General features: G+C 50.7%; 1 protein-coding gene across 1 annotated transcript; it reads right to left on the bottom strand.

Moving 5' to 3' along the window:
• Positions 1-307: 307 nt before the first annotated feature.
• Positions 308-2,244, bottom strand: GSC (goosecoid homeobox). The gene is made up of 3 exons (XM_004434240.2): positions 1,773-2,244; positions 1,072-1,331; positions 308-734 (listed from the first exon to the last, which is right to left on the bottom strand). Exons 1-3 carry the CDS (start codon positions 2,125-2,127, stop codon positions 579-581), a joined length of 771 nt encoding a protein of 256 aa, XP_004434297.1. The 5' UTR covers positions 2,128-2,244; the 3' UTR covers positions 308-578.
• Between the last annotated feature and the right edge of the window lie 12,112 nt (positions 2,245-14,356).

Raw genomic sequence — 14,356 nt, 5'->3', positions numbered from 1 at the left:
AAGGGGGAACAGGAACCCCGGCTGCCCCCCCTCATGGGCAATGCTACCTCCCTGGTCGCCGGGCGATGCCACTTTCCACCCCTTCCTGGAGACCCAGAGACCAAGTCTACTTTAAAACCAGGACACCCGTCCTGTGACTGATTCGTATCCAGAGTTTCTTTCTTTTTCTTTTCTTTCTTTTTTTTTTTTTCCTTTGGACAGGTCAGAGCCGCCCAATTTTTCTTCCGAAGCTACAGACTAAAGAGATTTCTTTTCAGGCCTCAGATGGTGCTGGTGGTGGGGTACGAAATACAGAATGTGGCCCGTCTACATCGCCATCACTTTATTGTATTGTCACCGTTAACTTAACTATAAATACTACGGTGGGGAGCGAGGCGCCCGCGGCCTGGGACCGCAGGGCTGCGAGCTCCGGCGCGGCCGACCCCAGGCGCGCACCCTCCCCGCTCTGTACACTATTTACAGATCCTCGTTCCTCTTTCTCGACCCCCTCCCTCAAGGCAGCGCGTGTGCAAGAAAGTAGCTTCGTCTGTCTGTGCAAGTCCTTCGAGTTAGGCAAGTGCCGCGGCGGCCCGAGGCCGTCAGCTGTCCGAGTCCAAATCACTTTTACCTTCCTCTTCTCTCTTCTCCGGCGACGCTTTCGACGACGTCTTGTTCCACTTCTCGGCGTTTTCTGACTCCTCCGACGAGGACCGCTTCTGCCGCCTCCATTTGGCACGGCGGTTTTTAAACCAGACCTGTTGCGCAACGGAAGACAAAACAACAGTTAAGATCCAGGGCGCGCTCGCCCGGGGCCAGGGCACCCCCGGGACTCAGTGCGGCCGTAGGGCGACCTCCGCGTGGAATTGGAACCGGGGGACCCCGCGCGCGCCAACAAAAGGAGAGGAGACTCACTCCCGCTTCCGCGTTTTCGTTCAACTTCCTGGGCCTAAAGCGCCCTCCAGCAGCCTCCGGGCCGCCATCGGGATGTTTTTAAAGCACAGGGAGACCCAAGGAGAGCTACGCAAACCCGCCTGGGGCCCTCTTTCGCTGGGAGGGGCCGTTAGGCGCGCCCGGGCAGGGGCCCGCGCCTACCTCCACTTTCTCCTCACGGAGGTGCACCTTCCGGGCCAGCTGCTCGCGTGTACCCACGTCTGGGTACTTGGTCTCTTGGAAGAGGTTCTCCAGCGCTTCCAGCTGCTCGTCGGTGAAGATGGTGCGGTGCCGCCGCTTCCGCCGGCAGTGAAGCTGGTTGAGGAGCTGCAGCTCGGTGCGCGACAGTGTGCCCACGTTCATGTAGGGCAGCATCTGGTGCGGCACCGGGGACACCAGCACCGAGCCGGGGCCCTCGTAGCCTGCGACAGAACGGGGCGCGCGGTCAGCCGCCTCCCTTGCCGCCGAGCACAAGACCGCCCGCCTGCGACCTACTCCGACTTTAAAATCGTCTGCCAAGGGGGTGATGGGAATTGGGGTGCGCGGAAAACGAGGATGCAGGGAAATGGGGGGGGGAATCATGCTAGAGCGTCCACCCGCACATTCCCAAAAGCCTGTCAGGGAATCCTAAAAGCACAGTCTCCCCATGCAGGCACTGAGTTAGTTTCCGCTAACTCGCTTCAAGTTTGCAGCAAGGGTGCAAATCCCTGCCCACGATGGGCAAAAGTAGGGGGAGGGCAGATTCGCAAGAGAAGAAAAGTTTGTGCAAAGGGAAAAAAAAGGACGCGCCACCGCCCACCCACGCCCCAGCGGCTGAAGACGACCGCAGCGGGCGGCGAAGGCGGGCACGCAGGCGACCTTACCTGGGGGCGTCGGGACGCAGGAGCATTGCTGGGCGCCCAGCGGCGGCACGGCGCCGCAGCAGGCCGGGCCCACGGGCGCCGCCTGCACGTGCAGCTGCCCGTAGAAGTAGTTGTTGTAACCGAGGCGGGAGCCGCCGACCGCGGCCGGGAGGCCTGCGCTGCCGGGGGCCACGGGGCGCGGATAGAAGGCGCCATAGTCCGAGGAGGCGCCGCCGCCGGCGCCGTAGAGCGAGTCCCCGTGCAGGGCCGGGAAGACGACGGGAGCCGCGGCGCTGGGCGCCACCGGCAGCACCGAGTCCTTGCAGCGCGGCCGGGCGGCCAGGATGTTGTCGATGCTGAACATGCTGGCGGGCATCCCCGAGCCCCGCGCCGGGACCGGGGGGTGGCGGGGACGCTCCGAGGAAAAAGCCTCCAAGTGGGGGGGTGCCCTCTCCTCCCGCGGCGGACCAAACCGAAAGAGAGCGCGGGCGAGCGCGCAGCCCCGCGCCCCTCCCCGCCCCCTGCGTCCGCTCTCCCTCCTCCCGCCCTCCCCGCGCTGCCGCGTTCGCTGAACTCAACGCGCGGGTAGGACGGAGTTTAGACCAGCTGAACCTCTTGTTGGTTTTATACCGAGTCGACGTCATCCTGGATTTAGTTCCTGGTAATATGCAGATGACAAACAGAACGAGATTGGGCCCTTTCTGTGCCTTTGGGTGGGGGGACTTTAGAGAAGGGGGAGGGGGAGAGGTGCCAAGGGGAGGGGGTTACGGGGCCTGAAAAGAGATTGTGGATTGCGAATTAATGAAATTAACCTAATCTCTTCCATTCAGCCGCCCCGCCGCGGGCCGGCCGAGCTGGGCGGGCGTCCTAATTGCCCCAGTTAATCTCATTAATTCCATTGTGCGGCCGCAGTTAACAACTCCCTCCGCCCGACCTCTCTGCCCCCACCCGTTTTTCTCAGATTGGGTCCTATTATTGGGCGCGATTTCCTCTGCATGAAGCTCAAATTCATTGTGGCCGATTTTACTGTGGGGCTACTTTTTTTTTCTTTCGGAATTTGTTTTGTTTTATAAAATGTGAGGGGCTGCGTCCTTCCTCAAGCAAGATTGAAAATTCCGCCCTTTCTCCCGGCCCCACTCACTCACCGCCTAATTTCACCTCTATTTTTTTAATCTGGTTAACCCCCCCCCAAACCCTTTTGTTTTTGCAAAGGCCGAAATTTGTAAAGGCAAAAGAGATGAAAGAGCTGCATCGTGGTTCTTAAAATATATATATAATGTTTTTGCAGTCACTTTGGGTCTGAAAACTACCATAGTCCCTAGGCCCTTACACAGCGGAGACCAAAATCAGCCACTGTTAAAAACTGCAACCAAGAGTAGCACTCTGAAGCGATGCTCCCAGCTGCTCTCTGTGTGGGTGTCGGTAGGTTTTGTATTTTTTCTTGGCTTTTTTGATTCTTATTTTTGGAAATAGGGTGTCTTCTCCTTCAAACTGTTTTTGTTTTCAATCCAAAACCCAAAAATGGGGCTTTGGGGATTCCCTATCCGCTTCCCCAACAATTGAGTTGCGTTTTTCCCTTCCGACTTGCCGGCTCCCTGACTGAGACAGGCCCCCTAGCTGTCCTTCCCCCGGCAGGCCCAGGCCGGGCTCCCGGGGCCCCGGCTGCCTGGCCGAAGCCCGGCTCTGCTCGCGGCAGGCGGCCGCCGTGATTTGCCAGATCCTCGGCGCGGCACGACCGGCCCGCCGGAGCCGCGGGAAGCGCGTCCAGCCCACGATGGCGCGCAGGCGGCCGAGCGCCCCGCGAGAAGATAGGCGAAGGCGCTCGCGGGACGAAAGAGCCCCCGAGATCCAGCGGGCCAGGCGCAAGCCCCCGTCTTGCAGAGCCGTCTTTTCTCGGCCCTTCGCGCAGGCAACTCTGGCCACTCCAAGGGAAGGGGCAGTGCCAGACGCAGGCGAGACCGCCGAGGGCCGAGGTGGGGGGCACTTCGGGTGTCCCGAAGGTGGGCTGCCTATAACTCACGCCCATTTTTCGCTATTTCTCCCTGGCTAATTAACAGGGTTCCCCGCAGGGTTGTCTGAAGTCGCCGCAGTAAAGCTAAGTATGTGGGCTGCTTCCTCCTCTGGCGCTGTGGCAAAGGGGAAAGGGCACTTGTCAATTGCAGTTCCCGGGTCAGAGGAGCGATTGCGCGGAGGTTTGGTCCTGCTCTGGCGCAGAACTCCGACGGCGCGCAGGACTGGCGGGGAGAAGCTAGGCGGCGGCGCTTCTCCGCGTAGGCCTCCCGGCGCGGACCTCTGCGCCCTCACTCCCACCCGCTCTTGGCCTGGGACCCTTGCTTCTTTGAGTGCTGAGCAGACTAAGAAGTGGTTGTAGGGGGAGATTCGGGCAGGGTGGAGATGGGTCTCAATTTGGGGAGGTGATGGATTTTTTTACAATAAAAGCCGCTCCAGAGAAAGGAGTGTGACCCTCCCCTTGAGAAAGGTCAGGTCTAGAGAAAGAAGTATAGCTCCTTCCCTCTGCTACGAACTGGGGATAGAGGCATTTTTTTCCGTTCTCAGAGACTTAAAAATCGCCAGGTTCAGGGCACACACATTCCCCGCCAGCCTTTCCCGGGTTTAATTCTCCAGGGCAATTTAAGGAAGACAACCGGAGGCTGCAACTTCAGCAGGGACTCTGGCTGCGTTTGGGTTCGTGGCTGGGCGCGCGCGGCGGTGCGCGGGTGAGTGGATCTTTCAAGACCATTGCTGAGCCGGGCGGAGGCAGAAGCGCAGCAGGAAACCGGGGCAGATTCCTTGTCCTTTTCTGCAAAGGTGCTCAGACCAGGATGGCGCGCAGACTTCAGCCGCAGATCTAAGAGTGCCTCCGAGTTTTTAAAAATGTAAGGCAACGTCCCCCATACACGCCGTCGTGCTTCCTTCCACTTGGTACATTGTTCTTTTTAGCAAACCCCTACATTTCGCCCCTTGCTTTCCTGCAGTCCTCCCACCGTGCCATCGGACTCCTGGAAGGAAGAGCACTTTACAGCGAGTCTGAGCGTCAGAGTTCTAGACCGAATGTTGCCACCTTTCAAATCATCCCTCCTGTCTAGGCCTCTGGTCTTTCAGTTGTTTGAACCAACGCCAACATTCATTGCGTCCCTGACAACCCTAACATTTAATGAGGCTGGGTAATTGTCACCCGTTCGCCAAGGAGACTGGGGGCAGTTTTTAGTCCTTTTTTTGGGACAAAGGAGTGTGCTGTCCTCACCCCCACCTGAAGGCAGGGTCTCTGTATCAGCCGGGTCCAAGATAAGGAAAAGCCAGTCCGAAAGCTATGTCCTCCTGCAGAGGGGGGTCTTTCCGGGAAGAAGTCACAGGGACCCCTAGGCCACTAGACTCCAGGTATTCAGCTAGCTCTCCTGGACTCACCCGCTGCGGGGCCTCCCCCTCCAGGTTGCCCCTCAATCTGCGGGCGCTCCACCGTGTTCTGGGGGAGGCAGGAGCTGGGGAAGGCAGTCAGGGGCGCTGCGCCCGAGCTGCGCCTACTCCGCGGGCGGAAACCCACTAGTGTCCGCACAGCGCTAAACAAACAATCAGCGGCCTCGCCTTGCCCGGTGCAATTGGAATAACAAATACGACGCGCGCAAATTGCCCGCCTCGTGTTGCTAAGCGATTGTTTGTCGGTCCCGCACGCACCGCTCAGCATGGGAGGACCACGAGCGTCTAGAGGCTGCCGGCCAGCGCTTAGGTCGGAAATGCAGTAAACACGCCGCTGATTTTCCCTATTATCAGCCAAACACGATTTCACACAAAGCAATCACCACGCAGAAGTCTATGAAAACGTGTTTGTTGAGGAGTCCGTCGCCCCGGTAATAGCCCTCATTTTTAAGATATTAAAGAATAGATCAGCGGATTCTGCATGCATAAGGTATATTTGCGTTTCGGCATCTATCAAGACGCTTTTGCACCGCGGTCATCGCTCAATTGATTCATAGAGCGTAGATTAAATTGCTTCTCTGATTTAAAACAGAGTGCCCAAATTCGGAGTGTGCGTCTGGTATCTCCTCCCACCCCAAGATATTTTCATCATGGAGAAAACCGTCGCCCCACTATCCTTACACACACACACACACACACACACACACACACCCATGGCTAAAAAAAATGCGTACGCAGCCCCGACTTCTTACGGTTCGTTTCAGGAACTTTCTTTCCTTAATTCTTTCAGCCTCTTGCCCGGTCACAGAGCAGAGTTCATAATCGGATGCGTTAAAGTAGGATTTTTCGTGGCATCTGCCAATAGCAGGCGTATCCGTTTCAAAGGTATGGAGCCCCCCTCGCAGGGCGAATTAGGCGGGTGAGAGGAATTAGGAACAGTGCGCAGCGTCGAGACCCCGCGCAGTCTTCACAGCGCAACTCAGTTTTATTGTCTGTATTTGGGCTTTAAAAAAAAAAATTCAGTGTCTCAAAACTAGTGCTGAAAACCCGCTCCATGGCCCTGCTGCTCCCTTAAGGACACCTCCGGTAGCCGCAGGGGAGTTTCCCTGTGAGGTCGGATTGATGGAGTTGAGCACGGGGCACAAATGCTACCCCACTAAGGGGCAGCGCGCACAAGGGCTGGGTCTCCCGTGTTCGGCGGGACGTAGGGACGCTTATTAGCCGCGTTTTGCTGGAAGTTTTGCAACATTCCAAATAAACCCACCAAGCCCCTGAGGACAAAATAATCAAGGTGTTAGGAAAACTCAACACAACACTGGGGGGGAGGGGGAGAAGAAGAAGAGGGTGTCGAAAAATGACGTGTTCCCAAGGCATCAGGAAAAAATAGCTCTGGTTTTCCAGGGTTGCAGAAACTCGCTTTCAGCTGAACTATTTACCAAAGTTTGTTTCAAAGTGACTGCACCGTTGCTATTGCAAATCACAGCATGCAAATGACGATAATTTGTTCTCAGTGGAACTTTCTCTTGAAATGATTAGCAAAGTCAGTCATTTGAAAATTAGAGCGAATGTTCAGACAGTTCTCCAAGCGCCTCGCTAACCGATATCAGCTTCTAAAGTTTTCATTCATGTAAACCTCATTAATGAAGATCTTTTATTTAAACGTCAAGGGGATTTGAAATTCAGAGTAAATTATGAAGCTTGTATGTCTAGCCAAGTCATGGGTCAAATGCATTTGTGAAAAACTGCTAAAAGAGCATATGGTTTTGAATTTTTCTACAATGACTAGTGTTTAAATAAATTGCTTGTACTGCTTAACTTCATGTGTAATTTTGACAGAAATTGGCCTATAGCCTTTTGATATGTAAACATTTCAGCCTTTTATGCGGTATAAAAAAGACACTTGCTTTTTAGGATCAGCTCAGACAGTCACCCTGTAATTCAGAAAGCTGGCACCTACCATTACATTCTTGCTAGATTTCAACTTTCAAGTGGCAGCCTCAGGGAGAAAAAAAAAAGGAAAGGAAAAAAGAAAGAAAGAGGATATTTCAAAAGCAATGTCCATTTGGGATTAAAAGCTGCAAATGAGGTGAGAGCGTGCCACTTACTATCTGAAAGAAATGGATAAACCATAGTTATTAAAGAACATTTTCTGTCATTTTTCTTTAAGCCAGCCTGGCTGAGGGGACACTTAAGCAGGGCTAGGACTGACTGGAGTGTCATTAAATGCTTGTCTTAGGCCCGAGCCAATCAGTCCAACACGCAAATAGGTGTTAAAAATCTGAGTATCACTTTAGCATGTTACCAGCGAAATGACTCCGTGTCACAGAACCCATTAAGATGCAAAAATCACTCAGCCTCGGAAGAGATTCATCCTGGGCATGGAATCACTGGACACAAATGGCGTATCTGAGCTATGCACGGGGGTCTTTCTTGGTGGGAGGCTGTTGCTGGGAGATGCAGGGCACAGTTCAAAGACTGCTCGGGGCTGCCAGGGGTTCTGAAACATATAAATCTGCATAAACCGATTTGCTGCTAATATATCCCTCTCCCATAAATAAGTGTTGGAATGCGGATTGGAAGGCCGGTCACCCGGGGGAGATAGAGTGGCTCATAGGGTTGCCCAGAGTGCTAGACAGGCCACATGTTGACTTCGTATGTGCTGTGGCAGGGCAGACACCGCTGGCTCCCCTCCGTTCTCCCTGTCCAGCCCGTATTTACGTTATATGTCAGCTTTGTCGTATACAGACTTGCCGAGAGACATCACCCCTTCTGTGAGGTTCTGGAGGAACTGGAGGGAGAGAACACTCAGGAGGCAGCGGAGACCCGTTTCTTTGTATACAGTTGAGCCTTCGGAGCAACCTGAGGTCCTCTTTATAAAGACCATGCTGAGGCGAAATGTAATTAAGAAAAAAGACTCACAGAGAAAGACAAGAGGAGGTGTTTTATTTACATTTCTTATGCATTCCAACACATCATATTGTGGTCAGCAAACCGGAAAAGAAAGGACATATTTCATGACAGAAAGAAGGCACCAGGAGTTTTTTGTTTTTTCTAAGCGTTCTGCATTCCCGTCTAACCTTTCTGTCCATTTTGAAATGGATAAGGGTAATTCTTTTTTCGTTAGCTGTAGGTTTACAGCTCTTGGAAAAACAATTGACTTGCTAATAAAATAGTTACATAGCTTTTAGCTGCTTAACTCTGAGAAACTTACCCCAAAAATGTGTTTGTGATCCAAGTTAGATATGTATTTTGGGTAAAAGAGGGACACTTAAGACTTAAAAGATAATTTGAGAGGTTGAGGATTTTTTTTTTTTTTGAAGGAAAGAATATTATAAAAGAAAACTAAAAGTTATAGGAAAAGATTGCCATGCCTGGGTGGTCATGTTACATGTATAACAGTTTGGGTCTAGAAAATTTAGTATCAGTGGAGATATGTGTAATATGGAACTTCGTTAGTGTATTCATCTTTTTAAAGAGGACTTGATACAAGGTCATTTGCTGGTATGTCATATTGAGATCCAGATATGAAATTTATATAGGTATCATTGTTGATACTTTTTAAACATGGGAGGAAACTAACAAGCATATTCCCAGATGTGTCCTATCCTTCAACGTATTCACCAATGGAGACTCCAACTTGCTCCAACATCACTGTCGGTGGTTTTGAATAGTTTTCTGAACTCTTAGAATGGTACTTCCTGGGCCCATTAATTCCTGTCTGCCTTTTAAAGAAGCAGCCAGACTCCCTTGCCCTCTGCTTCTGTGCAGAAATCAAGGCTTCTGAAGCCTAAAGACTCAGGCAGAGTGATGGGAAATGGAAAAAAAAAAAAAAAAGCCACTTTCAGAGGTCTCAGGTTGTGTCACCTGCTCAATCCCAACATCTGAAGGATCTGAGGCTATGACTCAACTACAGCCTGGCTGTGCCAGGGACAGAGGAGGCTGAGCCCTTACCAGCCCATCTGGATAATTCAGGCCAGTTCTCTGCTTGTCCCAATGGGAAAAAGGAGAATAATTCCCAGAACAACCTCAACTTTCAATTTGTTTGATTTGTGTTGGGGCTTTCTTCATCTTTTCTTAGCCAGGAGATCAGGAATTTTGGACTACACTGCCCTACACACACACACACACACACACACACACACACCCCTTCTCTCCCAACCCCTTACTCCTTCGTTATGCACACTTGATCATTTCTGGGCCAGTCAATCCCAACACTAGCTCCCTGATCACCTCCTTTCCGGAGTTTGTGTTTATTTTCTTGTTTGGGGTATCTACCCACAGCCAGGGACAAAAACTGATGGTTGATCCACAATGTGGATTTGGTTTCACTTAGCAGCGAAATTCTTTCTGCAGACCAGAAGGTCTTGGGTTTAAAATCACAAGAGTCCATCTCCCGTGTCGTTGGGTTGTTTGTAATTTATGTATTATGGGGAAAAGTAGTCTGTTCCTAGTAATGATAGCTTGGGGAATTCATTATATGAGCCAAGCACAGGACAGTTGAACTGAAAAGAACCCCTCTTGTCTACATGATACCTCGCAGGTTTTTTTTTAACAGGTCCCCTAAGAACATTTTATTCCCCTCTCATAAGGTTTGTAGATATAGTCATTTTCAGCTCTGCCTGGTAGGTCAACCCAGTATCTACAAGTGAAATGGTGACGTCAAAACACCTTCATGCCCAACTGATGACAATACTCTCTCTGAAACTCTAGAATTCTGAAATTATTTGGATCTTAAAGTATCTCCAGTTGACTTTGAGACAGGAACATAAGTTTTTGATAATGCTATCCACATTCTGATTTAAGCCGTGGCCGTTCTTTTTTTTTGCAAAACCCTCAGAATGTAGCTTTCCAAGTTAAACTAGACTGGGGTGATCAAGTGAATGTTTGACTTGAAATAATTTTTAAAATAACTTGTTCACTGTTCAAGTCCTTCAATAAAGGAGCAGCAGGAGAATGAGTTGCTTTTCAAAGCTCTCTGCTTGGCGGAGGAATTCTGGCACTTCCGATGAAAGATGGATATTGAATATGTGTGGCGAATGCACACCACTCCATATTTCAAGGAAATTCCTTATTGAATATTTCTCGCTTACAAAGCTGGAGTCACTGTGAAATCTCGCTCGTTGGATCTCTGTCAGGGCTGACCCAGTCTCCCAACCTAGTAACAAATTGCCTTTTTATGGATTTGTGTTCTAAATGAGAGCAAACATCTGTATCCTTGGGCATAAAGCAGTAGAAACTAGTATTGAGGGCTAGCTATGACTATGTCTAAATTAGTGCAAACTACTAGTCCAGTTGTCCTAGAAAATGGAGCAAATGATTCTGGCATAAAATCCTGAAGGTCTGGCCCAAAAGGGAGAGAGAAGGAGAGGACCATCTCTGTGTGCTCAGTGGATGGTCACTGCACTCCTGGGAGGTGGGCCCTGTTACTGCTCCTCTTACAGATATGACACCAAGACCAGAAAGGGGTCCTTAGCTGCCCAAGGTCTCCTAGCTGAAGTCTGGATTTGAACTCAGCTCTGTTCAGTCCAAAAGCCACCCTCTTGCTCTCATAGGGCGCCAACTCTTGTCAAAAAAGTGAAATGCCCAGCTCCTCGGCCTGGCAAGCAAGATCTTTTGTTCCCTGGCACCAAGTTACCTTTCTTGCCTCCCCTCCCACCATTGTCCATTAGGACTTCAGCCACTGGATGGCTCCAGCTCTATGTGCTCGGTCTCTGTGCTTTTGCTGGCTCTGTTCTCTCCTCCTACATGGTTTTCCCCTGCTGGCTCTGCATGTCCACACTGGCTTCCCTGTCCTGCTGTGTGGACATGGCCTCTGCCACTCTGAAGACCTGAAGGTAATTGGTGGGGCCTTCCTGTACTCCAGAACAAGTCCTCCTGGAGTCGGAGGTGTCCGACCTGGGACCACACGGGCGTTGATTCAGCTGCACATCTTCTACCAGCCGAACACAGGCCTTGACACAATGAGTGTGCTAAATCACTCTTTGTTTAAGGAAAGAAGACATTTTCACCCTTGCTCCTGCCCCACCTCCTTGCCTCTAGATCTCCCCAAATTCCAGGCCAAAGAACATTAGCAGGAGAGTGTTAATTAACCACAGTGGGTCCTCTCGTGAAATAGATAAAAGAGGAGGGGAGGGGGAAAGTCTATCCGTCTTTCAGCCCAGGCGGCTCCCCTAGAAGTTGGCTGGGGTCATCATGCCGCTAGTGTGCGCATAGGAGCGGGTCAGCCTGCAGGTAACACCTGTGTCTCTCCAGCCACACCTGTGTACACAGGCAGGCCGACTGTCACCTTGGAACCTGAGGACTGACACATCGGGGTGGAATGTCCCAGAGTCATTGGGGTGGGTCCTGAATGAAGGAAGCATGAAGACTCCCCAGACCTGCATGAGTTATGTCCCCATTGGAGCCTCCCTTTGTCAATCCGTGAAATGCGGAGCAATCAGGAAACTAACTATAAGTTCCCTCTTAGCTCAGACACCTGCCATGATTCAGCATTCACTTGAGTTCTGGCTGTGTTCAGAGAAGACACATCTCTGATTCCCTGAGGGGCAGAAAAGTTCAGTACCAAGCTCGAGGCCTTATGGGGATGTAGGAGTGGGGCTGCCTGGACACAGGTGGCTTCCCATGATGCTTTCCTCTTGGCCCTGGATAGCTGAAAAAGGCTGCCTCTTAGAGACCTACACGGTGACATATATTGTTGATGGGCCCTCCTCCCCGTTAGGGGGACCTATTTTAAGACCATGGTTACCATTCCCTGCCCCTCCACATTGACAGAGCAAGTCAAGGAAAGATCGTTGCTTGGCCCAGCCAAAGGAATGACCCCAGTGGTGGAGCTCAAGACACTGGCAGTTCATCTAGTGAGAGAAGACTGTTTAGCAAGGGCAAATCTCAGCCATCTCTGTCTGATTCCAGAGCTGCTAATCCACAGCAGCAGCCTGGGAGGGTCATCTGAGCTGCTTCCCCCGTGGGAGGTCTGGTGGCTGAAAATCCAGGCTTTGTCAGTAGGCTGACTTCAGCTCTGGTGCTTACGAGCTGTGTAGGCTGGAACAAGCCCTGTAACTTCTCCGAGTCTTAGTCTTTGACTCTGTAAAATGGGGATGGTATGACCCCCTTCTCAGGGCGTGTAAATGTGCACGCATGCACGGTAAGCACTCATCAAACAGCTGCAGGAATTTTTGCAGGTGTAAAGTCCTTAACACATTAGGGGATTTTTACCATTAAGGCCTCCCACACAAACAGCTTAAGGAAGTTATTCATCAAGGGACAGAGAAGCCTAATGTCTGGGGCAGTTTAGATGGAGGCCTGGGCTTTGCTAGCTGCATAACAAAAGGCTTTAATCCTGTCCTGGGGGAATTTCTAAGGAAAATAGTGCTTCACTTAGGAATTGCAATTCTCCACTCCTTCATTTGATTCTCACATTAAAGCAACGTGTGGCCACAGGGCAGGCACTAGGAACTCAGCTTTCCTGATGAGGAAACCGAGGGCCAGAGAAGTCCAATGACTTGCTCCAGGTCTCAGAGTGGAAGTGATAGCACCATCATTCCTCGCTGCTCCTGGTAGCCCTGGGCTCCTGTCCGCCAGACCTGACTAGGCTAGCGCAGCCTGGCTTTTTGCTCCTTCCAACAATGAGCCACTCCAACTCTGCTTTGGTGAAAATCAAGGTGGCTTCCAGCTGTGGTGAGTCTGAGACGCTCAGGGACCACTTGCTGGGAGGGTGAGGTCCTCCAGAAAAGCTGTGCACACATCCCGAGGCGAAGAGACAAGGTCATCCTTGTCTTTAGCTTATCTCTGCCTCCCAAAGAAGGCGGTGGGGAAGGGACCAGTTTTTAGGTCAAAGTTCAGTTGTAACCCTACGCTCTATCCCTCCTCCTCCCCACCACTGACTGACAGATTTAACAACTCTGCCCCAAGCATATATTATTCATAGATAAACCTACTAAGGGTTAAGATTTAAGGCCCCCTAAGTAAAGCTACCCTAGAAATCCTCTCCACTCTTACTATACACAAGGTCTGTGGAAGGATATTCATGGCACTTAAACAACCTAAATGTGCACCAGTAGGGTACTCATGAAACAAACCAGTGCACGTGCGTAATGGATAACCACGCTGTCATTGAAGAGGAGGAGGCCATTTTATATGTACTGATATGGTTACCACTTAGTGACAAAGGCAAGTTGTAGAACTCTAGCACAGTGTGTGTTTGTGGTTGTGTGTTCACATATTCGGGACATAGCACTAATTTCTATGGGTTCATAAATAGAAATGATTTAATATTTGAAAAGCAGTTGGAACAATGCCTGGAACATAGTAAGTACTGTATCACATTTGAGAGATAAATATACATGCAAAAGAGAAAGATCCAGAAGGTCCACTATGGAATTAACAGTAGTGGTCCCCTCTTCGTAGGAGGGGCTGGGATTGGGGCTGATGATTAAAGGGACTTGAGCCTTATCGCTCACGTTTTACTTTTGCACAAAGACATGACATTCATGTTTTACTTGTGAAATTGAAATTAAATATGGATCCAGACCCAGGATCTCCAAAATACGAAACTCCTCTCCTCCTCTGCATAGGCAGCATCTGAGGGAAACAGCACCAAGTTCAAACAAATAACTTGGGGGAAGAGACCCTCCCGCCCCCCACCCCATCCTCATTTCCTCAACTGACACCTCATCACAGGCAAACAGCATCGTGGAGATGAGCTCCCTTGCTAATGACTCACTCCCCTGGGTTCCTGGGCAGCAGCGGGGGTGTGGGGAGGAGGGGAGGGTTCTGAGTGAACAAATTATAGGTTTAAAGTCTTAAAATTGGATTCTAGTACCAAAACTTGCCCCTCGTATGTGTAAGTCGCTTCTCCTCTCTGCAGTGGGGACCCAAATCTTTGCCTTGTGTACCTCTTAATTCTTGAGAAACAAGTGGGGTGTGTGTGAGCATACTTATAATTATAATCATCTTTGCCCCTTGGTACCTAACAGTGCCTGGCACATTGTAGGTGGTCAGTGGCTGTTTATGAAACTGAGCTGAAAATAGTTAATAAGGAATTAAAATCATAACAAAGGAATTATTATGAAACCTGAAATTCACATTTTAATCTTTCAAATTCATATTTGCAGTGCACTCTTTCAACAGATATTTATCATTGACCTTCTGTGTGCTGGGCACCGTGCTACATGCTGGGAAAAATGACGAACATG

Source organism: Ceratotherium simum, chromosome 24, assembly GCF_057802395.1.
Source record: "Ceratotherium simum simum isolate JZ-2026a chromosome 24, ASM5780239v1, whole genome shotgun sequence".
Lineage (NCBI taxonomy): Eukaryota > Metazoa > Chordata > Mammalia > Perissodactyla > Rhinocerotidae > Ceratotherium > Ceratotherium simum.
This window is presented reverse-complemented; position numbering and strand designations above follow the sequence as displayed.

Excerpts from the sequence above, each read along its gene's own strand:
- GSC (XM_004434240.2), bottom strand. The coding sequence starts at position 2,127 with ATGCCCGCCAGCATGTTCAGCATCGACAACATCCTGGCCGCCCGGCCG. Across the intron at positions 1,332-1,772 it reads CTGCGTCCCGACGCCCCCAG|GCTACGAGGGCCCCGGCTCG; the intron begins GTAAGGTCGCCT and ends GTTCTGTCGCAG. Across the intron at positions 735-1,071 it reads TCCGTGAGGAGAAAGTGGAG|GTCTGGTTTAAAAACCGCCG; the intron begins GTAGGCGCGGGC and ends GTTGCGCAACAG.